The sequence below is a fragment of the Zalophus californianus genome, chromosome 11, assembly GCF_009762305.2.
Source record: "Zalophus californianus isolate mZalCal1 chromosome 11, mZalCal1.pri.v2, whole genome shotgun sequence".
Lineage (NCBI taxonomy): Eukaryota > Metazoa > Chordata > Mammalia > Carnivora > Otariidae > Zalophus > Zalophus californianus.
In genome coordinates this window covers 112,653,565-112,679,763 of record NC_045605.1, presented here as the reverse complement: position 1 = coordinate 112,679,763, position 26,199 = coordinate 112,653,565, and the positions used below count along the sequence as shown (strand labels likewise).

The 26,199-nt window shown below is 59.5% G+C and overlaps 1 protein-coding gene across 3 annotated transcripts; it reads right to left on the bottom strand.

Moving 5' to 3' along the window:
- Positions 1–7,261: 7,261 nt before the first annotated feature.
- Positions 7,262–25,780, bottom strand: LOC113914759 (toll interacting protein). Of its 3 annotated transcripts, none has more exons than XM_027580259.2 (6): positions 25,613–25,780; positions 16,624–16,773; positions 14,701–14,883; positions 13,481–13,633; positions 12,589–12,679; positions 7,262–9,805 (listed from the first exon to the last, which is right to left on the bottom strand). In XM_027580259.2, the coding sequence occupies exons 1-6, from the start codon at positions 25,643–25,645 to the stop codon at positions 9,591–9,593; spliced, it is 825 nt and encodes a 274-aa protein (XP_027436060.1). In that variant the 5' UTR covers positions 25,646–25,780; the 3' UTR covers positions 7,262–9,590. The 3 variants fall into 3 exon arrangements, with proteins under 3 accessions (XP_027436060.1, XP_027436063.1, XP_027436061.1); XM_027580262.1 differs by lacking the exon at positions 25,613–25,780 and adding an exon at positions 24,278–24,347 and having other exon boundaries at positions 9,591–9,805; XM_027580260.1 differs by lacking the exon at positions 25,613–25,780 and adding an exon at positions 23,679–23,848 and having other exon boundaries at positions 9,591–9,805.
- Between the last annotated feature and the right edge of the window lie 419 nt (positions 25,781–26,199).

Here is a 26,199-nt window from a genome sequence, read left to right as displayed (position 1 = left end):
CCCTGGGCTGGCTGCTTTTTGTTTTTATTTTTATTATTGCTGTACACTATCTCTGTGGATCAGCAAGGATCAGCTTGACCTGTAAATACACTGTCTGCTCAGGTCTTTTCTGAGCCTTTTCCCAAGCACCCAAGATCATGTTCTAACTTTCCCCTTATTTGCAGTTGTTTTTGAACGTCCTAGTCTTTAACGCCTGGCTCCCAAAAAGGGAAAAAGAGAAAAATGAAGGGAGAGAAGAGCACTAGCCCTTTCAATCCTCTGGAAGTCACTTCAGCTTAAGGGGGAGGGGCATGTGACAACAGGGGTGGGGTGCAACATGGTTACCTAGCTGTTTGCACCGCTGTGATCAGAGCACAGTTCCCTAGCATTTGGAGGGCAGGGTCCTTTTGGCCCACCGGCTCCCACAAGCTGTGTGCAGGCAGCTCCAGGGATACATGTGCGACTGCCTGCCTGGGGCCAGGGGTCAGGCGGGTAGCTGCTGTGCTGAGAGCCAACGCTGACCGAAATGGACAACTTACTCCCCAAGCATTCCTCCTGAAAGCTGCAAGCCTTCAACAGACTGCAGGTTTCAAAACAGTTCCATTGGACGTGCCCATGCAGCTGTCCGGGTGGGGAGACTGGTTCTCTCCTCACGGCCCTTCCTCCTCTGCCACCTTCCCAGAATCTTCCTGCCTTTACATTTTGAGTCTGCCTGGAACTGATGTTTGGAAGTGGCACAAAGCAGGGGCCTAACTGCACTTATCTTGGGTCTGGCTAACTGTCCCTCACTGCACCACTGTCACCCTGCACTCTGGTCTCTGCCCGGTTCCACTGGACTCTCCATCTGTCATCTTAATGCAGACAACAGTCCTTACAGTCTCGGTTTCTACCTGAGCAAGACTTCCCACTTCGTGCTTCTTTTGCAAGAATGCCTTGACTCTTCTTAGCCTTTTGGACTTCCACATGCTTAGCATCAACTTCCCAAGTCTTACAAACAACAAAAAGCAGGACTTGTGGGGAAGGAGGTCATGTCGAGTGAATTACCATATGACAGAAACCAGCATCTGCACATACTACTTTAATCCATGAACACTGGTCACCCCTCCACCTATGGTGGCCCCCACCCTCCGCCCCATGGCGCTGTCTGAACTGCTCAGACTTGCTGGAAGCATCTCTCTGAGTTTCCCCCTTTTCTTTGTCACATTTCCAAACATTTTAAAAAGAAGTTTTAAACATAAGCGATTAGCATTTTGGGAGCTGTTTTCAATGGGGATGTTCCCAACAAACCTAACTTGCTGTATCCCTGTTCCCTCTCAGGAAGGGCTAGTCGGTCCTCTTCCCAAAGGGGCTGCCATATTGCGCCTCATCTATGAGCCAGCACGCGAGCCACCGAGGGCCGCCCCCTGGAGGTCCGGGTCTGCTCAGACAGGCCATCCCTGGCTTGCTGGGGACTCCCCAGCGGGCTCTCCTGAGAGAGACTCTGCCACTGTGCCCCTTCGGAAAGGAGTGAGTGCTGTGCCAGACAGAAGGAGGACGCTTCCTCCTCATGGCCACTCTGGACCGAGCGTCTGGGTGTGCTCCACGTGGCCTCACTCTCTGCCTGGGCAAGCGGCACTCCACCTTGCCCCACTTCTCCCTGCGGTCAAGGACAAGAACGTCTCCATAACCAGAGTCACTGAGGGCTGAGAGGTGGGGCATCCGCTGCTGGTCCTGCCCACTGTGCCCACTGAGACCCTGTGACCCCTGGGTGCTGCCCCAGCCCCCAGACACTGTGCCCTCAGCTCGCTCCTAGTCCCACTGCCAGTGCCCCGGGCCAGCCCTGGATGCAGGGGCTGCTGTGCCTCCCTCCTGGGCCTGGGGAGCCCCTGACCCATCAGACATCCCCTGCCGCCGTCACCGCTTTGCCTGGCAGTGCGGTCCGCCTGGGTGCCGGCTGAGGCCTGCATGTCCCTGCTGAGTGGACCCAGTTCTACTGCCAGGCTTGCCGGAGGTAGGGGCCCAAGGCCAAGAGAAACCCCGAGGGCTTCCCATGGGACGCACCAAGGGCACAGGGGGCAGGTCGCAGCCGTTTCTAGAACTCTGCTGGTGTGTGTTTCACTTGACAACTCATCCCAAGCCTCATCCTACAAGGGGTGCTGGCAGGCACCCATGACAGCTGTGTGACCCCCGTGTCATGGTGACCTTCCCCGCAGTCTGAGTGACCTGGGGGTCGCGTCCTCATTCTCCCCTGCAAGCTGCTCCTTCCACGGATGGAAACCACGCAGGTCCACAACGGCCCAGCTGTCTGGGGCCTGAGGTGGGGGACTGGAAGCAGGGGGCATGGAGCTTCATGGTGGGTCAGCTTTGAGGGCAGAGCTCCCACCCCACAATCTCAAGGGTGCCGCCCAGCTGCCGAGGGGTGGTCCATCTTCCGCGGGCAGAGCCCCACCCAGCCCAGGGCCCAGGCCGGACCCTCCTCCTCAACACCCCTCAGTCCGGCTGCACACATCCCGCCGGCCTAGGCGTGAATGCCACACGCTCTGTTCTTCCCTCGTTGTGGCGTTTACTCCCCCACACTGACGCGAAGGCCTACAGGATGACGGCAAATCAGGGTCACACGTCAGGGGGGAGACAAATGGGAGGCATTCCATGCTGAGTCAGCGAGTCCTGCATCGTAACGTCCGTTAGCTTTCACATTTCCACCGTCATAAGCGAGGTTCATTGCTTTCATTTGGAGGATACCTTACGGCGATGGGCGTTACAAGTGAGTACACAGAATATTTTGCATTCCGTCAGGGCTAATGTTTCCACAAGCATGCCAGCAGCCAGGAGCGGACGCTCTGAGGAACCGGCTGCGCTCCGGTCACCACGGACGCACACACCCAGCCCCGCTCACGCACTTCCTCGCCTGACGGGTCTGTTCCATGTCCACCGACCGTCAGCACACGTCCTCCACCGCCCCACCCCCATGGGGCCAGCATTTTCTCCTGGGGGCTTTGCCCAGTGGGAAGCAGCACAGCCCTTGACGCGGTCCTTGTACATCTCACGACCTGAGAGCTTCAAGCCTCACATAAAACCTGGCTGTGGCTTTTCTTCCACAAAGACTGCTCTTCAGAAATGAACAGTTCAAAAGGTGTTTGGATCAAAGAGGTCATGACAACAACTCAGCTCCCTCAGCACCAGGGAAGAAGCCCGGAAGGCCTGGGGTCTCTGCACACCCAAACGCAGGACGCCCCATGCACTCGCGCCCCGGAGGCGACTGGATGGCCTACCTGGTTACTCCAGGGCCGCAGCGCGCACGGGGCTGGGACCTGAGCCCTTCCTCCCTTTGTCCGCGTGTGGACTGGGCACCTGCTCTGTGGGCACAGGGGAAATGAGCAGCAGACCCCGCTCCCCCGAGTTCCCAAGCAAGCCAGCATCTGCACAAGGACGGTGAGAAGATAAATGACAATATGTGTAAGTCCAGAGGGTCTAGGAGGTGTGGGAAGGAGCAGGGAGTTGCCAGGGTGGCCAGGAAAGCGGCCCAAGGAGGGGACATTTAGGAGAGGCTAAAGGGAGGCCAGCATCTGTGCAAAGGCCCTCGGGTAGGGCTCACCAGCAGCTGGGTGGGGAAGTGGGTGGAGGAGAGAAGTCTGGAGGCACTTGCAAGGGCTCCAGCCTTGACCCAAGCAGGACGGGACTGCTGGGCACTCTGTGCACATGAAGGATGTGACCCAGCCTGAGCAGATGTGAGGGCAGATGCAGGAGTGTGCAGAGGTGGGAGCAGGACTCCGAAGTCCCCTGCATCCTCGGTCCCCACCCCTGTCCCAAACATCCTCTCCTGGCTTGTCCCTCCAGCTGCACCTTCTCCCACCGGAACCCTGAGCCCTCCGGGCTGTGCCCAACATGGCAATGCTTCTGGGGGGCTGTGATCACGGGCTCTGTGTCCCCACCCCAGCTCCTCACCTGTGGGGACTGCTTGCATTCTGCGTCAGAGCTGTCCCGGCCCCCGGAATGCGAGCAGGAGAGCCCTCCCACCCACCCTGCCTCACCCTCTCCTCTGGCATCTCTGCCCCCACCCCAGGGCGTGGACCCGCAGGGGCCGGGCCTCGTTCTGGCCCTCTAGGCAGGGGGACCGGTTTGTTCTCAGTCCTCATCTTGTGCTTGTGTGAAGGCAGGAGGGGTGTGGCACGGGGAAGAAGAAAAGCCATCTCCTGGGACTGAGCGAGTCCACCAAATCATAGGTGTGATGGTGTCTGGTCATGGGGCTGTGGGCAGGTGCAGTCCCCACAATGGGATGGTGCCTTGTAGAGAGGCCCAGGGAGCTGCCTTGCCCCTTCTGCCACGTGAGGACACGGAGGGGACGTCAGCCCCCAGAGCTGGGAAGCGGAAGCGTCCGTGCTCTGTGCCCAGGGCCTGGGCGCCGTCACAGTGGCAGGGACGGACCTTCGAGGATATCCTCACGCACACGGAAGACCCAGAAGAGCTGATGCAAAAGCCAGAGCAGAGAGCTGAGAGGTGGCAGACAGCGAGCCAGCAGCAGCGACAGCAGCGAACGCCACGCGTCCAAACAGCCCTGGGGACGTGTTCTGGGCTGCGGCACAGCTCTGGAGCGGCCAGGCCGGGGCTGGAGCTTGACTGCATGCAGCTGGCTTGGCTCTGGGAAGTTGGGGGCCCGCCCTAACGACCCTGTGGGTGCTGAGGAAGGGACCGGAAGGCTTAGCCCGTGTTCCAGGGTGGCACATGTGAGGAGGGCACCTGGACCGGGAACCTCGGAGTCGCAGACACCGTGACAAAACCAGCTCCCCAGAGAGCAGAGGCAAGGGTGGTGAGAACCTGCAGGGACAGGCTTTGGGCCCTAGGGCTCCGGGGCAAGCTGGAGGGGCCGCACGCTCACACGGAACAGCACACAGAACAGTCTCCTCGATGGAGGCCGGCAGCCGGACCTGAGCTGCCGGCTGGAGGACGGTCCTGCAGCGCTGCACCAGCAACACAGGGTGACGACCCTGGCCCTTCCCAGAGGTGCTCCCGGATCAGATGGGACACCAGGGCCCCACTAAAATGGGGACTTATGCCTCAGTCAGTTGGGCGTCTGGGTCCTGGGATCTCAGGGCCCTGGGATGGAGCCCCGCGTTGGGCTCTGCACTCAGCGGGGCATCAGCTTGGGGATTCTCTCCCTCGCTCCTTCCCTCTGCCCCTCCCTCTCTCTCACACACGTGTGCGCTCTCTCAAATAAGTAAGTCTTTAACAAAATAAAAATAAATAAAAAATAAAATCAGGGGTTATGGGGCCATGGACCTACCCGATGTCATGTCCCCAAGCCTGTAATGAGTGATTGGGGTGGACAGGCTTACCGCCAGCAGAACCCACCAGCAATCCCTTCACTGTTCAGTAACCGGTCGTGCAGCTAGGGGGGAGCCCTGAACCCCAGACCAAACCGCCTGTCTGAACCACGGTATGGGGGAGGGGGCTGGCAGAGCACAGGGCTGCCTGCAAGGACAGCCCCATGTAGCCCCTGCCCTGACCCCAGGCCACGTCCTGCACTTGCTTGCCAGGATCACGGGGCCAGTGGGTTCATGGTAACAGGCAGCGTGACTCACACGGAGCGAGCCTGCGTCTTGTACGCTCCACATCACCACCGTCCCCAGACTAGAACCCGTGTGCCCCACGTCACACACTCGTGTTTCCCAGTCGGTACAGATGCGTGTCACAGAGGTGGTGGGCACTTAGCCCCATGCCCCGTGGGGCTCACTGTGACTCCTGAACCGAGTCAAGCGTCCCCCCTCCCACCCCGGTCCTTCGCTCCCCGGGGGCGGCGGTCCCCTGGGAAGTGCCCAACCTGCCACTGATCTGTCCGTTCAGATGCCCACTCCAGTGGCCGCGTCTTCACTGCCAGTAGCTGTCGGGCTCTGTCCCATCCTGTGCGCAGCCTCCCGATCTCTGCTCGCACTTAGTTTTGTCCTGTTTTCACATTTTAGGTCCCCGTGTGGCGCTCAGTGGAGTCTGACACTGTGGCCCTTGAGGTCTGGTTGTGTGGATTCTTCTGCTGAGCCTCACTCATGGCTACTCCCTGCTGGTGCGGACCGTCTGCCCAAGCACACACGAGGCCGCGTGTGCGCTCAAGTCCTCAGAGGCCAAACCAATACTGCGTTCCTCCAGAAAGAACGTGCTTCTGCTTCCACCAACCTAAGACGGCTTTCTCCCCCGGGGCTTCCTGGGCCACAGCAGGCTTCTGGCAATCGCCTGTCACCTCCTTCTGCGGCGGGCACTTTCCTTCGAGCTCACCTTCGCAGCAAGCTGGATGCTGGCCCCTTGTCAGGAGCCATGCCTGAGGCTTCAGAACAGAACCAAGCTGGCTCGTGCCCGGACACCCAGGACCTCAGCACCTCCAAACACGCCTGGGCGCCTGTCGCGTGCATGCTTGGGAACATGCTAAGCAGACAGACCCCCACCCCACTGCGCTGACCCTCCGTGCAGCCCCCGCACCCGCCTGGGGAACTCCTTAGAGCTTGGCTCTGCCCATGGCATCCTGGGCACTCTGTCCCAAGCTTCAGAACAGAAGCGCTCCTTGCTTCCTCACATCATGTCAGGCTCGAGCACACGCGCTTTCCTCCACTGCTTTGGGCAAAAGATTCATGGCGAGGGCGCTCGGGTGGCTCAGTCGTTAAGCGTCCGCCCTGGGCTCAGGTCATGATCCTGGGGTCCTGGGATTGAGCCCCACATCGGGTTCTCTGCTTGGCAGGAAGCCTGCTTCTCCCTCTGTCCCTCCCCCTGCTCGTGCTCCCTCTCAGATAAATAAAATCTTAAAAAAAAAAAAACAAAAAACCAAACCAGACATTCATGGCGACACACAGCAAGTGGCAGCCAGCTACATGGAAGAAACACTGTGCGGCACCCGACCTTGGGGACAGGGTGGGGGCACATAGCTGCCTCCCCTGCCGGCCCTGAACCTCTCCCTGTCATTTTTTTTTAAAGATTTTATTTGTTTGAAAGAGACAGAGATAGCGACAGAGAGCACAGGGCAGGGCAGAGGGAGAAGCAGGCTCCCCTCTGAGCAGGGACCTGACGTGGGGCTCGATCCCCGGAGCCCGGGATCGTGACCTGGGCCGAACGCAGAGGGTTAACCGACTGAGCCAGCCAGGCGCCTCTCTCCCCATCATATTTTAATTGAAAAACAAAACTTCATGCTGGGTATAAATATTTCAGGTTAATGTTCTGAATTCAGCCATTAAATTTCACCTGTACTCATACAACCATCCGTGTAGCTTGTTAGCGAGTGAATGTATTCTGAGCTAAATTAAAAACTACTCGGGAACAAAAATGGTAAAGTTTCATTGGAGAAGTTTAATTCTCTACTTTTATAGATATCACATATTAAATTAGAAGGCCGAAAAGCAAAAATATACTTTACAATCAAAGATAACTCCGGACACTGGACCCCGACAGAAGCACAGGAAACAGCTCTGAGAATCGTTCCCACCAGCGCACAGAGCTGCGGCCAGAGGAGTCGGTAAGGGGAGGGGCGCCTCCAGGAACGCTGCAGGGCAGGCGGGAGGAATCCCCGGCACACACCATCGCTCCGTCCTCAGCGTTGGGGGAGGGGGGGCTGCATCTGGAGGAAAGGCCATCGACCAGCTCACGGAGGCCCCCGGGGTCTGCCACCTGGCCGTGTGCACGGGGCCACGAGGGACGGGGCCCCAGACACCAGCAGCCGCCCTGGCTCGCGGGAGTCCATGGTGGCCACGCTGTGGCCATGTCATCGGCCCGTCCCAGGCCTGCTTCAGGGGAACTGCAATGTGACCCACCCCTTCCGCAGGAGCAGCAGGCCGCCACAGGCCACGAGCCCACAGACAGGACGGCGGGGCACGAACAAGGAAAGGAGAGCCTAACACAACCAGGAAGGCCCTGCAGAGTGAGGGCTCTCTCCGATGTCACAGTGTTCACGAGGAAGGGAGCACAAGGGACGGGTTTAGAGTCCCTCTCCCGCCAACCGAGGTCCCGCGAGTGAGCCCGCTGGGCTGCTTGCCAGGTTCCGTGCCTGTCCCCACAGGGAGCACGTCCCCGACGCGCCCAGACATCCCAGCAATGGGGAGGCGGGAAGCGGCACCGGGGCCTCTGGGAGCCCGGGGCCTGCGCTGCGCGTCCGTGCAGGTTGTCCCCACAGGAGAGCTGCGGGCCTGCCTGACACTTTTTTCTGTTTGGGGAGAAACGTGCTGCATGGCCCCAAACTGACTGAACAGGGAGCTCGCGCTCCGCGAGAAAGCAGAGCTCACACGTCCAAGCCAGCGGTCGGCGTCCCCCGGCTGGCGGCGTCTTCACTGAGGGGCCTGGCTGGTGCGGTCACCGTGCCGCCAGCTCGCGCTCCTTCAGCCTTCTGTGCACACGTCTCCGACCGACCTGCGCCTGGTGGCAGCAGAAGCAGCGTCCTCCAGCCGACAGGAAACTCCCCCAGGCAGGGGGAAGGCGGCACACAGGAGTCCACCCTCATGCTGACCCCTCGCAGGGCCACGCTGCTGGGGCCCATCGTGCCCATGGCAGAAAGACTCCCTCTCCAAAGGCAAGCGTCTCATGCACAGGCTGCAAGCAGCACCTGACAAACCTCTCAGGCGGCTGATTTTCATGAGGTGTCCCCGCCCCCCGACCTGTCCCAGTCCCGTGGCCACGGCTGCCACGCAGCCCACAGCGCGGCACACACACCTCAGGCCTCCCGGGAAGACTTAAAACATTCACCAGATTGCTGCTTCTCTCACCCAAAGTAAATTCACAGTGTTTACTCAAATTAACGTCAGTAGTAAGCCAACGGTTCCTAAATACCCTTTAATAAACAAATACAAAGTACTGGACCTATCACTTCTTATTCCCAGTTTCAAGGTTCTGTTCCGAGAGTTGGTCAGAGAATGGAGCGGCAAACCCTCGGAGTCACACCCCACAGAGTTGGCAGGAGACAGCAGGAAAAGGCATCACAGGGTCCCCGGGCCCAGGACGGCCCTGCTCCAGAGCCCATGGGTGGGGACAGGCGGGCTGCTGGGCTCAGCGCCCCCCGGATCCAGTGCGATCTGCATCTGTGCAGACCCTGCCGCTGGGCGGGCAACATGGAAGTCGGTCTGCCCAAGACACTGGTGAGCAGCCCAGAACCACACACAAGGAACATCCACAGAAGGATGTGAATTTTAAGGTTGAAAGTTGTAAAAATAACCCAAATCGGCTGTTAATGTTCTATGTGCCTGAAATAATAGGTCTACTCTGGTTAAGTAAACTGCATGCCATTAATCAAACCTGGAGAACAGCGACACTTTCTAAAGCGTTGGCAGGTGCTTGCAGAGAGTGATCTTGGGACAGCGTGCGGAGAAGGAGCCCACGGCACATGAAGACACATATCCCCAAGTGGCGGGAGGGCGAGTGTGCATACACAGGACACGGCCCACGTGCCTACTCTGCTCCCAACGAAGCCAAGAGGAGAGCCACGCACACCCACGCCTGAGCGACGGAGGGCTCAGCAGCCGGGGACCAACCACCCACATGCATCCCACACGAGGGTGAGGACTGGAACTACAGACGCCCGAGAAAAGGCTACACAGGGCTCCTTCACAGGAAGGGGGGGAGGGGCCGGGCCAGCACACCGGGAGAGCCGAGGCCACGTGGCGGCCGGGGCTCTAGGACTCCTCGCCCATCTGGAGCAGGGAGTTGATGGCTGCGTCCCTGTCCCCTCTCTGGGCTTCCAGCACGGAGCGGATCACCTCCCGGTCCATGTTGGGGAACATGTCCTGGATGGCTCTCAGGTCCTCCTCGCTGCAGCGGGGCTGGGCGCTCACGGCTGCTGGGGGCAGGGCCACGGGCACCACACCAGGGCTGCACACTGCAGGCACACCTGCAAGCACAAGACACCGTTTAGGGAACATGCGACGGCACCAGTGCCCACGCTGAGCGCTGGCCCGGGGGTCAAGGACGTGCGCCCCCCCGCCTGCAGCCCTCCCCCGCAGCAGGTGCACTGTCCACGCTCCCAGCTCAGAGCCCGACAGGCTACTCGCACTGCGGTCCCTTCAAACTCCAATGTTCATGGACCGAAGGCCACAAAAAACTCTGTCAGAGAAGGAACAGCACACGGGACGGGAGGCCGATGGTCCCACATCAACTGGCGACTGTGGGGCAGCCCATGCACCAGGTGGGTCCCTCCGATGCCAACAAGCACGCGAAACCTGAGAGCAAGGTGCACACCTGGAGCGTTTCCTATCCTGGGCCAAGGTGGTGAGATGCTGAGAGCCCAACTCTCCAGCTGACCGTCTCCAGGGTGGATGAAATCACGGAGCAGAACAGCAGTGCGAAGGCTTTCCCACACCGGGCGGCACTGCCCCCATCTGGTGGGCACGGCCTCCATGCAGCCCACGCACTGCTCAGCGCATACAGACCTTGCCGTACGCTTCGAAAAGGCTCTCACCCCCACCCCAGGGTTAACTCCCCCGTGGGACCCCCACCTGTCGTGGGGGGGGCAGCACCTGCAGGCAGCCCCCCTCCCGCGGGAGCAGGGTCTGCACACACACGCACCTCCCCACATGACACGTGCACATGCGTGCCATGTACACACACGCACATGCACGCATGCACACACCAATACTGCAGACCACACACGTGCACGCACACAACACACATCACTCATCACATGTATGCACACACACCAGTACTGCAGATCACACATGTGCACACATATGCACACCTCGACAAGGTTAGGGATGTAAATTATTCACAGCAAAGAAGACTCTGAAGCACAAGCCTCACACGACCACGGGCAGTGGGCGCAAGTCCCTGTTTGTAGGAAACGTACTGGAGCCGGTGGGCGGCTCAGCCTCAAGGTCCAGGCAAAAGCTCCTTCCTTTCCTTGGCCACCTCCTCCGAGTAAGTCACTGTCCCAAAGCTTACAAACGTGCATCCAAAGAGAAGTTCAAAGTCTCCATTTATACAGAAGTCTGCCTTTCCCAGAATGAACGTTTTAGGACAAAATTTAAAGGCATTTACAAAGAGAGCTAAGGAACCAGAAAAACATGTCTCCTGACAAAGTGGACTTTTCGTTACTCAAACAGGTCCGGTGCAGTGACGCTGTGGCTGAGGTGTGCGCCCAGGAAGACGTATGAGCAAGACCTCACCTGGCCATCTGGAGCAGGGTCCTGATCAAAGGGGCGCCTGGGCCACAGGCACAGACCCTCAGGAGGGGCTGTGTGACCGTGAGGGCCATGGGGGCCGAGGCTGTGGCGGTACAGCTCATCCGGCTCTGCGCCTTTGCCTCTAGGGACCGCGGCCGGCCCACACCCTGATTCTGGACTTTGGCCTCCAGAGTGGAGAGCAGACAATCCTTCTGGTTTACGTGGCCCCAGGGCACTCACACCTTTACCCATAAGGTGCCTGTTCCTGCTCAAACCTCCAAGGCAGGCGGTCAAACCCCGATCTCACACAGACCCTGAAACCGCTGCAGGGAAGGGGCAGGGAGAGGCCCCACGGAGAGCCCCCCTGAGGCAAGGGAGGTGCCCAGCCATTGGACTGCTCCAGCAGGAGGGAGTGTTCCCCCACTCAGTGTGCTTCCCAGGCCAAATACATCCCCTCGGTTTTCCTGAGTTTCTGGGTCTCTGCCGAGGTTCCCTCTTCCCACTTAGTTAAGACACTCTTTAATTCTGTGAATGAGTCCTGGTTACTCTGGAGCTCCTGGGTCCCTGAGGCCACTTCCTATTGACTGGTTCTGTCCCAACCAGGGCTCACCCTTTCTCCGCCTTGTCTGCTGGACGGTGCCCTGTGGAAACCGGAGTCTACGGCTCTCCCCGCTTCCTGAACCTCTGTGGGCACCCTGGACGCATGTGCAGCCTCCCCGCCCTGCCCCCTTCCTTGTGGGGCTGTGGCTAGGCTCCGGGGTGAAGGTCAGCCCAAGGCGACACCCTGGTCCTGTGCCAGCAGCAACTGCACAATGATGAGGCCTCTCTTCTCTGGCTGGGTGGAAACCCCGGGGCACCCCAGCCCTGAGGCAGCATGGCCCCTGCCCCGCAGCGTCCTGTCCCAGTCCAGCCCCTTTCGTACGGTGGGACCACCATGCCGCCTTGGGCAGAGACCGCGGTGACCCGGGGCTCCTCCGCCTCCCTTCTCTTGGGGATCACAGTCCTACAGGGCCTGTCTGCTGATGCCCGATCACAGCTGCCGCCTCATCCATTCTGCCTGGGTTCATGGCTGTTTGCGGCAGGGGCTGGTTGAGTCCAGTTACCATCACAGCCAGGGCAGAAGTGAGCCGATGGCTGACATTAACATTTGAAAATCCAAAGACATGTAAGCAACCCAACTGCTGTCACAAACTGCTACTTTACAAAGATGAATAAACACGACAGAACAGGCACATTTGGGCACATGGCTCACGTCACCCCACAGAGCAGGATCTTTCATGACGATAACTCGTATACCAACATGTTCAGAGATTACGTTTCTACACCTCCACAAAAGTTCAACTCGCCAACAGTCGGGAAAAAAACCTGTATCCTACAGACGTATAAAATAATTCAAACCTAAGACCACATCCTTGTATTTGGAAGGATCCCGAGAGTCATGCGCAGACAGGACTTAGCCTGCACGCTGCGCCGCAAGCCCCCGAGGACAGCACCAGGGAGGGGGAGTGACACACACCTGTGATGGGCACGTAGCCGACGCCTTGCTGGTACACAGTGGGCATCAGGACCACAGGCTGAGGCGGCATCATCACGGTGGCCGGCAGTGACTGGAACACACGGAAGGCGATCATGGCGTCACAGAGAACACAGCACCCATGGCGATGGACACCCTAACACTGCCCTGGTGGAAGGCTGGGGCGAGCAGCTTGGCGACAGGGGCTGTTACAGAGCCGTGGCCGACTGACGTGGGATCAGAAGGGAACGTGGTCCCGGGAAGCAAACAGGTACTTTGAGGACCTACACCTGTAACGCTTCCCGACTGCCTCTAGAATGCTACCGGCTCCGTTAACAGAACCGGGGTTGTGTGTTCGTGTGACAACAGCAGTTGCGTAATCGAACGTCTACGAATCGCATCACACCGATGCTGGGACTTGCTTTTAACAGCCCCGGGCTAAAGAAGGGGAATGAAGCTCTGCTGGGCTGGGACACCTGCAGGGAACTTCCTCCAGGCAGTTAAAACAACAGGGACACCACCACCGCCTCGGTGGCACAAAGGTCCCAGACCCCGACCTGCCCCAGGAGCAGCAGGCCGCGGGCCATGGAGCCGGCACGAGCCAGGACACCTGAGGGCCAGAGGGCCAGCGGCCGCTCCCTTAAACCCCATGTGAGACCCCTCCCGACCACCTGGTGGGCCCGCTCCAACCATGGGGGAGGCCGTACCCTGAGGGACAGGCCACCAAGCCATGCTGCTCCTCCCACCAGGACGCCCGATGCCTGCAAGCCAAGGTCCCCGTCCCTCGGGGACGGACAACTCCGCCAAGCTGAGGCTGCCGCTCAGCCGGCCCCCTGCCCGCGCTCACCGTGTAGGACGTGACCAGCCGCTCGGCCGGCCCCCTGCCCGCGCTCACCGTGTAGGACATGACCAGGTTGATCATGCCCTCCTTGTCGTCGCCCTGCCGGCCACTGAGGCTGTACCACTCGTCCTCCACCTTGCCCTGCTTCAGGGACTCGGGGATGGTGACGTGCGTCCAGGCGATGCGGTCATCCATGGAGAAGGCCCGCTGAGGGAGATGGGGGCCCCGGTGCCGCCGTCACCGCGAGGCCCGGCCTTGAGGCCCCGCCCCTGCCGCCCCCCCCTCCGGCCCCATGCCCCACTTCCCCACCGGTGCCCTCACAGCCCCTCAGCCCCACCCATCATCCCTGCCCTGAGACCCCCGCCCACACCCCCACCCTCACCCTGCCCCCAAGGGGCCACCACCTCCAAGAGTTACCCCCCACCCCCCCAAGGTCTGGCTCCCCCACCACCCTCATCCCCATGAGGCCAGGAGGGCCTCGGTCAGCATCTGGACAAGTGTGGTCTGGCCTCTGCCCACCCTCTCGGGACCCCTTGCAAGTCCAAAGCCTAATGGGCATGGATGGAGGGAAGGAGGCCCTTTCCCTGCTGGGCAGGCCCTCCCTTCTACCCCTGTGCTGAGTAACGGAAGAGCAGGAGGGAGAAACCTAGGAAAGAGGGAGGGCAGAGGGCACTGCACCGGGGGGGGGGTCACCTCCAGGCCCTGCTGCCCAACCCCCAGCGCTCTGACCTCTCATCCTGCCAACTGATCCCCTGGGGCTCCCTGGACAGCCACGGAGGACTGGGCTGCCCCACACAGGTGCCCAGAGGACCATGCTCAGGAAGAGCCCCACCGCATCTATCTGACCCCCCCAGGGACACCTGGGGGGCTGGCAACTTGCCCAAGAACCCCGTTCCACCCAGTGTGGGGTCTGACCCACTTTACGTCCAACCTGGTTGTAAGAGCTGGCCTCCGTGTGCCTTTGGTTTGGGGATGTGTTTGGGGCTTGGGGAAGGAGTGCAGCCAACACTGTCTCCTTGGAGTGCCTGGTGTTCCCACCCCTGCTGATGCTGTTTCTGAATCTAACGGGTGAAAGGATCTGCATGAGACTGTGTACCCTTCACTGCTGCTGGGGACACCAGCACACCCGTCACAAAGCAACGACACACTCTGTGTCTGGGCACGCCTGCAGCTCCTGGACAGCCTCAGCGGTGGAAGACAGGGCAGCTGTGGCTCCGGTGTGGCCATGCGCGGCCTGCACCCGCTGGGCCTGTGGTGGTGGGCGGCCCTCTCACCTCGTCGAAGATCTCCAGGTAGAAGGAATCCACGCCCGGGGGCACCGTGCACTGGATGACTTTATTCCAGCGAGGATTCTTGGCACCGTTGTGGGCAGTGGGTGTCTCGTAGACCGCATAGCCAAGGCGCAGTCGGCAGTACGGGTCCATGCGGGTCATGCCATAATTTTTCGCCAACTTGGCCTGAAATACAGCCCTTGTTACTGAATGAGCAGCTGCCGTCAGAGTGAAAGACACACGCTCACCTAAGTTGTCCACCCTCTTCGAGTCATCAACCCCAGGGTTTTCCGGGGAACAGGACACAGCCAAAAACTGTTCCTGGGCACCAGGTGCCGAAGGTCCCAGCTCAAGTCAAGGGAGCCGCTGTGCCGTGTGGGGCAGCTCCTTCTCCAGCGTCCCCCTCAGAAGAGGCTGCAGAGGAGGGTGACAGGCAGGCTGTCCTGGGCCAGAGCCGAGAGCCACCCGGGACACGGGGCTCGAGAGCCAGCCTGGAGCAGCGGGGTGGTGAGTTCAGGGCACCTTGCCCAGCCACCGCCTGGCTCCCCTTTCTGTTCTCTGTCCGCTACTGCAGGTTATGGATCCTGAGGAGCCCAACCTTCAGCCAGACAGGCTGCCTTTGCAGGGGAAAAAGCACAGGGACCGATGAAGAGGGAAGGCTTTGGCTGCCTAGGGTATCGGTCAGCAAACATCCTTCCAAGCGTATCACACATTGGAACATAAAACCAAAACCCACATAACTTCAACGTGGAGACACCTGGGTAGGACAGCGCCACCACGGCCCTGGCAAGGAGCGCGGTGCGCTGCCGCCTGCCAGCACCAACACGGACCTGCACGCGTCCACCAAGAGAGGCACACGGGCAGGTGCATGTGTGACAGAGCGCCAGGCCCAGGACAGAGGGGCCTCTCAAATCTCAGCGACGAGAACACAGCCCAGTAGAATGTGGGCGAAGGCCCGCAGGAGAAACGAGATGGCTCCACACAAAGGAAAACCCCAACAAGCCCAAACCAAACCAGCCCTGTCCTGATCACGCGAAGGACCTGCACCCTGCATGCGGAAAGCAGACAACACGCCTACTGGACACCCAGAAAGAGGCCCCATGGGCTATGGTGTGGATGCTCCCATCTGCAGCTGAGTGGACGGCTAGCCTGGGCGTGGGGGCAGGGAGGGGAGAGGGGAGCCAGGGCCCTGACCACAGAGCGCTCCGCTCCATCAGCAGGAACCACCGGGGACACACCCCAGGGAGGGAGGCCAGGAAGCACGGTGGGGCCCCCCGCAGACCGAGGGGAGAAAGGCTTATCACAAAGGGCCACGGGCCACGCTGAGAGGCCCAAAAGGCAAAACGGGGCTGGGAGGATGGTGTGGAGGGTGCGGACCGGCCGCTCGTGTGGGCGCGTGAGAAGTCGGACTTTCAGAAACACGTGAGTATCTGAGTGACCCTGTCAGCCCCACGAGTGTGGCCAGGTGTCTGGGCGGCAGTCCCCTTAAAACCCACAGTATTCGCAAGGCCCGACTGTGACTCTGCCTCCCAGTGACTCCCCTTCCTTCTTGGTTTCACAGAAAGCTGTGGTGACCAAAGCCACGTTAGATCCTGACCACGCCTTTGGCTTTCCTGCGGTCCATTCAGCAGCCAGGGCCTCCCTTCGTGCCCCTCGGGAGAGGCACTGGCATGAAGGGGTGGTGCCCGGCACACAGCACACACACAGCACATCGCTCACTGGCTCTTTCTGCTTTTCTGGTAGAAGCCTGGGTCATTCTCAGTACCTCACTTACATCATTTCTCATCAGGTATGTTTCAAGAAAAACGAATCACAAAAACCCTTTGTCCACACAGAAAATGCGGCCTGACAGCCACAGCCCACAGAGCAACCGCATGCAGGGCCGCCCCCACCCCGAGCAGGCCCCAGGCAGGCCCCGACACCCACCTGCACCACGGTGATGCTGAGGCGGCCCACTGTGCTCGCCGCCGCTCCATACTGCAGCCGCTGGGCCGCCTGCACATCCAGCTGCACCTGCTGCTGCGTGGCCGTGGGCGTGATGCGGAGGAAGTCCTGCGGGAGCTCACCGACGTACACCTTTGGGGCGAGCGTGTGCGTTAGTGTGGCGGGAGCTCAGGGTGTCATCTACAAAGCAAGGGGCCCACTGGGTCCAGGGTCTCCAGCCTGAGCGCCTCGAGCCACCACACTGCCCTCCAGCATGGAGCCCACTCCTGGTGGACACGGAAACACGCTCAGGCCCTGACCGCAGGTTCTCATGCTCAGAACGGCTCCTCGACGGTCTCTTGGGCCGTGGTCAGGTGTCACACACCCTCTGCCTACGTGTCCGTCATCGGCTTTCCCTGCGGACTGCAAGGCACTGGTTGAAACCAAGCAGTGAGACAAAATCGGAAGCTTGGATTTCCAGTTGTACGGAACCCCCCCACCCCCAATGCTGACACAGCTCAAATGCAACAACAGCCCAGAAGACCCCACAAAGCCCCAAACAGCCCCCTTCTGCCTCTTGCCGAACTCCTTGTCCACAAGGCTGCCTGGCCTCCCAGAGACGGGGCCAGGGACACGCAGGACAGTGGACTGTGCAGAGGCCCCAAGGGCTCCCAGAAGCGTCTTCCAGGAAGAGGCAGCGGGAGTTGGCTGCCACATGTGGCAGTGGCCGTGGACAAGGCTTCCCCTGCAGAGATGAGCAGAGCACGGCCCGCCGGGTGTCGGACGCCCAGGCAGCCTGCACTCCGCTCTTCCCCGGGCAGGGTGGGTTCAGGGTGCGCAGCCCCTGGGGCCACAGATCCCCGTGGGAGGGAGCAGCAGAGCTACAGCCCAGGGCCCGCCTGCAGGGGTCCCCAGGTCCTCCTTGGCCGCCCCAAGGAGACATCACAAGGCTGAGAGCCTTGAAGAAGTGTTATTTTCAAGAAATGCCAAAAGGATAACCCTGTGTCACAGGGAGTTGTGGCAAACTGCATTTCCTGACAGCAACCACCGGGGACCACCTCAGATGTCCATGCACCAAATATCCTAAGGCCTCTATTGCTCAAGTTCTGGCCTTCCAGATGACATGGATCTGGCAGGATTCCAGAGGGTTCCGCACCCGCTGAGGTCATAAGCACCAATGGGAAAGCATTTCTCTCCAGGCGCCTTGTGCTGTTTCATTTCAAACATCCCTAGAAAGGTCTAGATTCCATGTCCCCATCCCGGGCCTGGAGATCACCCAAACCAGGCACTGAAACCGATGGAAAGCCACTCAAGACCCTGGGGTCAGGGGCTCCGCCCTGGCCACTCCCACCTCGGCACCCATCAGCTTGGTGCTCCAACTGCTTCCTCTGCAGAGCAAGAGCACCCTTCTCCCGGCTGTACCCCACACCGGGCCGACTCAGGCACCTGAAGAGGACAGCAATTTACACCTTCTCGGTCTGGGGTGGGTGGCCCCGGTGGGCCCAGAGGGGACCCGAGCACTCATTACAGACGGAAGGAAAAGCAGTGGCGCCCAGGAGGCCCAGGGTTGCCAGGTGAGGAGTGCACTGCCTCCCAAGGGGCCTCGCAGGTGCCCTTCCCCCGTTGTGCCACGTGGCTCACCAGCAGGGCCCAGGGCTTGCCCTGGAAAGAAGGCCGCACACCCTCCATCACAGCTGAGATGCTGCAGCTGGCCTGGCAGCTACCAGACCAACACCCATCGCCAGTTGCTGTGGGCAACCGGGAGCCACACTCCCAGCCAGCGCTCTTCCCAGCGGACACGGGGCCGGATGCTGCCTTGTCAGCCGGCCTTGAGCCTCCCAGCCTCCACCTGCAGGGGCCGTGGTGAGCTCTGCCCGCTCCTGTGAACACAATCTGGGAGACACAGACTCATGCCAACCAGATTCTCATTTACTCTGAAAAATAACCGCTCACCCCATATCACACACGGCAGCTCTAAGGATCCAGCAGGGAATGGGCCATGCCCTTGGGGGGGGCACGCCGGGGATGGCCAGGCATATGTCTGCAGCGACAGTGGTAACAGGGTGTGCTCAGGCATGGGGATCATTATTTCTGTTTCCCATCATCCCATCATCTGAATGGGACTTGCAGAACCACATTTCCTTTCTACTGTACTCGTCTGGGTTTCTTCAAGAAGAACACACTCCTTTTTAATGGGGGGAAATAAAATTGTATCAAAGGTCAGAGATCGGGGTGCCTGGGTGGCTCAGTCGGTTGAGCGTCCGACTCTTGATTTCGGCACAGGCCACGATCTCAGGGTCCTGGGATCGAACTCCATGATGGGCTCCTTGCTCAGAGGGGAGTCTGCTTGGGACTCACTCTCCCTCTACCCCTCCCCCCGGCGCTTGCGTGTGCTCTTTTGAGCAAGTAAACCTTTACCAAAAAAAAAAAAAAAAGTCAAACATCTAGTGTTTTCAACCACGCTTTAATATAAAACTATAAATGTGAACTGAGGATCTTTACAACATAAATTAAGAGTGCAAACAAAACACGGGAAGGGGACAGAAGTTGAGCTCCCCGGCCGACGCCAGCACTGACAGGCTGGGGGATGCCGGGTTCCTGAAAAGCCTCAAGGAGGGCACCACATCCCAGAGGCTTCTTCCCACCCAAGGGACAGGCTACAGAATCCCTGCCCAGCAGACCCCAAAACAAGGAAAGTCTGAGATGGTCCCAGAGAGCAAGCCACCAAGGGTCCGTGGCAGCTCTGTGCCCTGTGGGGTCTGGGCTGGAACCCTACGACAGAAGGGACAGTGAGGCAAACACGGGGCATCCAAATAAAGCCCGGAGTGAGCAGTCACACACCAAAGCCAGGTCTCTGGTTGTGACAGACGTGCCCTGCTGACGTCACCAGTGAGGACCTCACACAAGGTGCAAAGACGCTAGGGCTCTCCGAACTGTTACAGCCATTGCGTAACTCTAACATGTGAAGTTTGTCAGAAAACATGTCAACTTAACTAAAAAGAAAAAAGGAAACAGCGCCCCACTTCTTACGAAATACCAAGCTCTTGGTCATATGCAAGCAGCACCTGCGGCCCCGGGAGCCGGCAGACAGGTCTGCCCGCTGCTCCAACCACGGCAGAGTCCGTCCACGTGAGCGGACTCCCACACCTGCAGTCAGCACTGCAGATGAAACCAGTCCGCAGTCAGGCCCGACAGGCGAGCCCAGACACCAACACAAGCCCGACCGCTTCAGAGACCAGCCAGGGAAGGTTGTCATGAGCGCCTGCGTTACTGACATACAGAAGTTCAGGGCTAATCCTAAAATTTACTTTTGCAATATAACAATGGAGGAAACGTCTGAACGGTCACATCAAAGTACATGCTTTATCCTGGCTCAAGGACTAGAGAAAATGGTTAATCTTGACCAGAAATAAATAATGAACATTGTAAACTGTCATCTGGCTCATGCTTACAAGATGGATACAGAGTCCAAAATGGACTGTCAGCCGTGCGCCGGCTGGGGCAGGGGGCCCTCTGGGCCTGTCTGTCGTCACTGTCCCCACAAGGACCATCTACCCCTCGCCACCCTCACAGTCTGCAGACAGTGTCTATCAGTCCACATTCCGTCCACGGACTCGTGCTCTGCATACACACAGTGCTCCTCAGTTAAAGCAGGCTTACGATAACGTTTTTAGGGGCACCTGGGTGGCTCAGTTGGTTAAGTGCCTGCTGCTGGTTTAGGTCATGATCTTGGGGTCCTGGGATGGAGCCTGGGATTGGGCTCCCTGCTTTTCCCTCTGCCCCTCCCCCCTGTTGGTGTGCATCCACTCTAACAAATAAATAAAATCTTTAAAAAAAAAAAAAGGAATGAAGTTTTTAAGTTAAAAGTTAGGTTAAAAACCGAAAACCTATTAATGCTTTGTATCTGTATTTGTTGAGAACCTTGAACATATTTACTTAGAAGTTATAATGCGTCAAATTACGCACACAAATCAGCAATTTATATAAACACAGTACCAATGTAATCAAGAATTAAAAATTAATTCAACTGTTACTTTTCCAGTAAAACATCTGGAAAATTTTCTTAGAAAATATTTTTAGTGAACTCTTAACTTTTGCTTGAAACGAGAAAATACTTTTTAGCCACCCGCTGGATGTTCTTTTTGGCGCCCCGACATAGTGACGGGATGGAAAATGCCTGTGGTATGAAAACAAACACGAGAACGAGGCAGAGCTCCCGTGTCCACGTGCCCCACCAAGCCGATGGCCACGTGACACTCAATGAAACAGGGCATGGCGATGCCGCGAGGAGCGGGGAGCCCCAGTGCGGGCCGCCAGCCACCGCGAGGCCTTCTGTTCCCTCTGCCTCCTCTGAGAACCTGCCCTGCCCTCTGGGGCTGGTGTCACCCGTGAGAACACAGGCACTCAGGGCTCCGGAGCCCCCACCACGGTCCAAAGAGACACCCCAACACAAATGCCTCCTTGGTCCACAGCTATCACTCGGCTCTCGGTCCACATCACTCACACTGGAACCACGGCTGAAAGGGACAGAGGAAGGTGACAACAGAGACACAGAGAAGCCCATGTGGCCACGAGCTGTAGAGGGGCCGAGGGCCAGGTGGTGAAGTCAGCAGCTCACAGGATAAGGAGCCCCAACCTCGGGACGGTGTCTGGTGGGCCAGGAGCCCCAAGCCTCCCTGGCGTTGCAGGGGCCTGCCCTGCTGAAGGCCCTGCAAGGGCACACTTGCCGCTAGATTCACCGAGGCCGCAGCTCAGCAGGAGCGCAAACACAGCAGCTGACTTACACCCTGCTGAGTCTGCATGGGAAAGTCTCTACCATAACCACCAAGAGAACAGAAATCCGTGTGTTTTCCAGACCAGGACAGAATGAACACCTGAATTTGAGAAACTATTCAACCGCCCCAGAGAACACAAGGAGAGACACGGACACAGAAAAGGTAGACCCGAGCACCGAGGACAACAGCGGAAGGGCACGCATGTGCGTGACCACATACAATTACTTAACGTGTTCCCGCTAAGAGACGAAGACGCTTCTTAGATTTGACTTCTTAAAGGTCTAATGACATGCTGACGATAAACCAACCTTAGACAGAAAGACGTCTCGTCAAAGAATGAAGACACGAACACAAGGTGGATACTCCCACACTAGCATGGGTCCAAACAAGAAAGGCTCCGTGCAGCCGGCAAGGGCACCGCGCCCCGACCCTGGACACACCCCCACCCGGCTCGGAGAGGCCGGAGGGAGAGGCCCGGGCTGTCAGCCGGGAGGATCTGGGCCAGCCGGTAGGGCGAGCAGGCATGCCACGGCAGGCAGGGTGTGCACACGAGGCCCACGGGCTCACGACGGTGCTCAAGAAAGGAAACGCTGCCACGCACGAGCCTAAAGAGAAAGCCAGGCCTTCCCTCCAAGTCCTGGAAACCAACGGGCAAGAGCTGAGCATTTCCTGACCTCTCTTGCACAACTGTGTTTCAGCACAGACAGACAGTGGACCATCTGCAAAGCCATCTTAGCAAGGAGTCCCAGTTAATAAAAACAGAACAAGCCATAAAATACAAATATCACCCTTTCCCATCCCTAGAGTCGTCACTGATCCAGCAATAATTATCAATATCGAAGTTATTTACATTCACCACTTACTTGAATTTATCTGTATATTTATATATCTATTTACATTTATACGGAATTAAGAACGCTGTTACTACGTCGTCTATCAAGAACAATCATCATCATCAGGGCTGACGAGGACCTGGACAGTCTCAAGTCACCCAAGTATCACCCAGCAGACCAGCTCAGGTCAGGAGGGCAAAGCCATCATGAGGAGGACGGTGCGCTCAGCCTGAACCCACTGCCCGCTCAGCACCTCCAGGGGGAGGACGAGTGGCTGTGGTCCGCCTGAACTCCAGGGGGCCCACCCACACACCTGAACTCCAGGGGGCCCACCCACACATCTGTGAGGGAGGCTGGAAAGGCTCCGACACCCCTGACTGAGCCTCGATCGCCATCCCCATGAGTTGACAGGCACTATGTGGTTTAAAGCAGCATGTCCTACAAACTCCCCAAGTTCTAACAAGGAAGGCAGGGGCCCATCAGGTGCTTCTGAACGATCTGTGGACTGGACAGAAACCCTGGACAGAAAATAGACGTTGTCACAAGAATACTAGCAACGTGAAAAGCAGGGCAAACAGCATAGGCCTGGGGCATGGCTCAGTGGCGATTCAGGGAAGGAACTAGCCTGGACAGACAGATGCCTAAGAACCATCTGAGCCCCACCGAGGGAAGCAGCCAGCACTGCCCCATCCTCAGCCCACCTCACCCAGCCCCTCAGGCTGCCCTGTGTGAGGACATGGGAAACGCCCCCTCACCCCGACCAGGCAGACTCCCGTTCCTCCTTCACGTCCCCAAGGACGCTGCCTTCACTCCTTTGTGGCAAGTGGGGGGTGACGGTCATACTTCAGAGTATGTCCCACACGTGTGAGTCCAGGCTCTGGGCTCCCTGGAGCCCTGGTGGAGCCCTGGGTGCCATGCACAGGGATGCAGCCCAGCGGCTCAGGGCTAATGCTCAGGAGAGCCGCCCAGTCACCACCTAGCACCTGAGCCCCGCCCAGTGCTCCTTCACCACCGCCTGCTGGGATAGCTGAGCACCTCGCCTCATCCTGTGCCTGCAGAGCACCCAGCACCCCGTGGAGTCCGGGCACCCTGGGTAAAGGAAGAGGCCCGCCAGACTCGAACAATGGCAACATGGTCCTTACAAGGACTGCTTAGCCCAGAAGGGAGCAGGGGACACGAAGAGGCTGTGTGCCAGGCAAAAAGCTTTCTTAAAAAGTTAACACTGTAGTGACCAGATAAAACTAAAGCACCCAATCCATTTGCTGCCGGCAGGCCTTTCATCTAGAAAAGCACCCTGGCCATGCCTGTTACTCGTACTGGCACAGGCACCCACCCTCCCTGGCCTTCCAGCAGCAGCCCACCCTCTCTCCCTCCAGGCCCAGCCCCTCCCCACGGGCTCCTCCTTCAAGTGTTACGTTAGGTGCCATCTCCCCCCAGGAACCCTACCCACCTCAACCACGGCCCGTGACAGGCCACCTTCACATCTAAGTCTTGAGTTAAGACCCACAGCTCTGGGGCGCCTGGGGCGCTCAGTCGGTTGAGCGTCTGACTTCTGGTTTCAGCGCAGGTCACGATCCCGGGTCGTGGGATCGAGCCCCACATCGGACTTCACGCTCAGTGCAGAGTCTGCTTGTCCTCTCCCTCTGCTCCTCCCCTGCTCATGCACTCTTCTCTCGAACTCTCTCTCAAATAAATAAGATCTTAAAAAAGAAGAAAAGACCCACAGCTCTGAGTGTGCAGCTCACCAGCTCGCAGGCTGTTTGCTGCGCTGCCCTGTAAGATCCTGATGGGGGCACCACACCTGGGTGTTCACTGTATCGTGCTGCCCCAAATACCATGATCGATAACACTGGCTGAGGAAGACGTCTCCTGCCCTGCACTGGCACTCAAGACCCCAGCCCCGGATGACACCTTCCGGGAGCCCCCACCAGCTCCGGCCCAGCCCTGACATTACTGTGTGTTTGCAGGTCGAGGGCATCCCATACTGCACACCAACGACACACGTAAGGCCACAGCACAGTCACATGTGCCAAGAAACACCATACTCACGGAGTCGACAGAGAAGCAGCACGGGACAACACAGGCCCCACGTGTGTGAATGCTCTCAGACGCTCCTGCTCCCTCCCTCCGGACTGTAGGGGCTTCGGCTTTATGCTGTCACAGAACTCCGTGTTCCCCTGGTAACAGGACGAGCTGAGCTCCACAGTGCTCCCTTCACACCAGACACCACGCCCAACCTCATGCGTGTTTACGCTCAGTCCCACGCCTCCAGTGAAGTCCCGCACAAGGGCACTGGGTTCCCAGGAGGCTGAGGACACATGACAGGCCAGGGCAGGAGCTGTCCTGCCAGACCATTAAGCCCACTCCTCCCTGGCGGGGGGTGTGGGAGGACAAGGAAAGGAGCCGCTGGGGTTCCCTTGCTCTTGATCAGCCAGTTGCATAAACATGAGAAATTGCTGGCAGCGAACCTGCTGTAATTTGCTGCGAAGACGGAGCATTGGAAGCCCCAGGACGAGTCCAGAACGCTCCCCACTGGCTCCGGGACCTTCCCACACCCAAGTCCGACAGGAAGTGTGGGTCAGGTCCCCTTCAAAGCTCTCAGAAGGAGTACCTGTGCCCAAAGGGGAATTCCGACAAAACCAGGGTCTTCCTTTCAACCTCAGAAAAAGCGTTCTGCGAACAGATCCTCCTCTAGTGTGCACAAACAAGATCCAACCACGTCCAGCGTTAAGGGTGAGAAGCCCTGGGAATGGGAACTTACCCTCAGCAGCTGACTGTGAGATCACATCAAAGGAACCTTTTTTCCTGCTCAAAAGGACCAAATTGTTCCCCTGCTGGGCATCTTGAGCTGCTGTTCATAAAAACTTCAGGTTTGTGACAACCCGCCCCCGATGCAGTCTGAATGGGCTGCTGGGAGGCTACCTCACCGCCCGGCCATCCTGGGCCAGTCTACACCAGCTCTCCTGCAATGCCACAGTGTGGGGGTCCACACGGGAGCCCTCCGACTGAGAACTGGGAGGGGCCCTCCCAGGTCCTCGGTTCCCACCCTCTCATTCGCAGATGAAAAACTGACGGTGTGACAAGGGCCCCTAACCGGGGACGCAGCTGGGCTAGCGAGCCTTACTCTGCGCGGGGGGAGGACAGACACCACCTGGGGTTCAGGGTCCTCCACGACAGAGGCACCGCCGGGGGGGCTGCTCCATGTGAGGGCCATCCGGCGCACAGGGGACCCTCCTCGGTCCGGGGGACCCACCCGGGGTGCGGGGCCTCCTCCGTCCGGGGCCGGCCCCGCCGCGCCACCGCCCCGCCCGGAGCCCGTCGTCGGGCCCTCCCCGGAGGCTACGGAGCCCACGCCCGCCGCCCGCCGCCCGCCCGCAGCCTCACCGGCCCGCGCTGCGTGCTGACGGTGGTCGCCATGGTGCTACCCGGCCCCCGCCTCGCCCACCGGGAGCGACCGCGACCCTCGGCGCTGGAGCCTGCGACGCCGACTGCTGTCCCGCGAAAGCCGCCACCGCAGCCGCCGCCGCCGCCGCCTCGGTCAGCTGACGGCTGGCCCCGCCCCCCGCGCTGCTCACTGCGCAGGCGCCGCGCCCGCCCCGCCCCTTCCGGCAACGCACGCACGCGCGCTCCCGGCGGGCGCCTGCGCAGTCGCTCTTCCCGGGCCGCGGCCCTGCGAAATGGCTCCCGAGCTGGTCGTGTGGGCATGCCCGCCAGCGGCCGGCCGCTGCCGGTCACGTGGCCCGCGGAGCGGGCGGCGCGGGGGCCGCGCCCCAGTCCCCGCTCGGCGCGGCGCGGCGCGGCACCCCCAAGGCCCCTGCAGCGGTCTGCGAGCGCACGGCACGGACGGCCCCGGGGCCGGCACGGGGGCGCTCCTGTTCCGGCGCCCCCGCCGCCGCGGCCCCCGCGCCGCCCCGCGCGCCGTCGCTCATCCCCCGGCCCTCCCCGCCCTCCTGGGTCCCACCACCCCCACC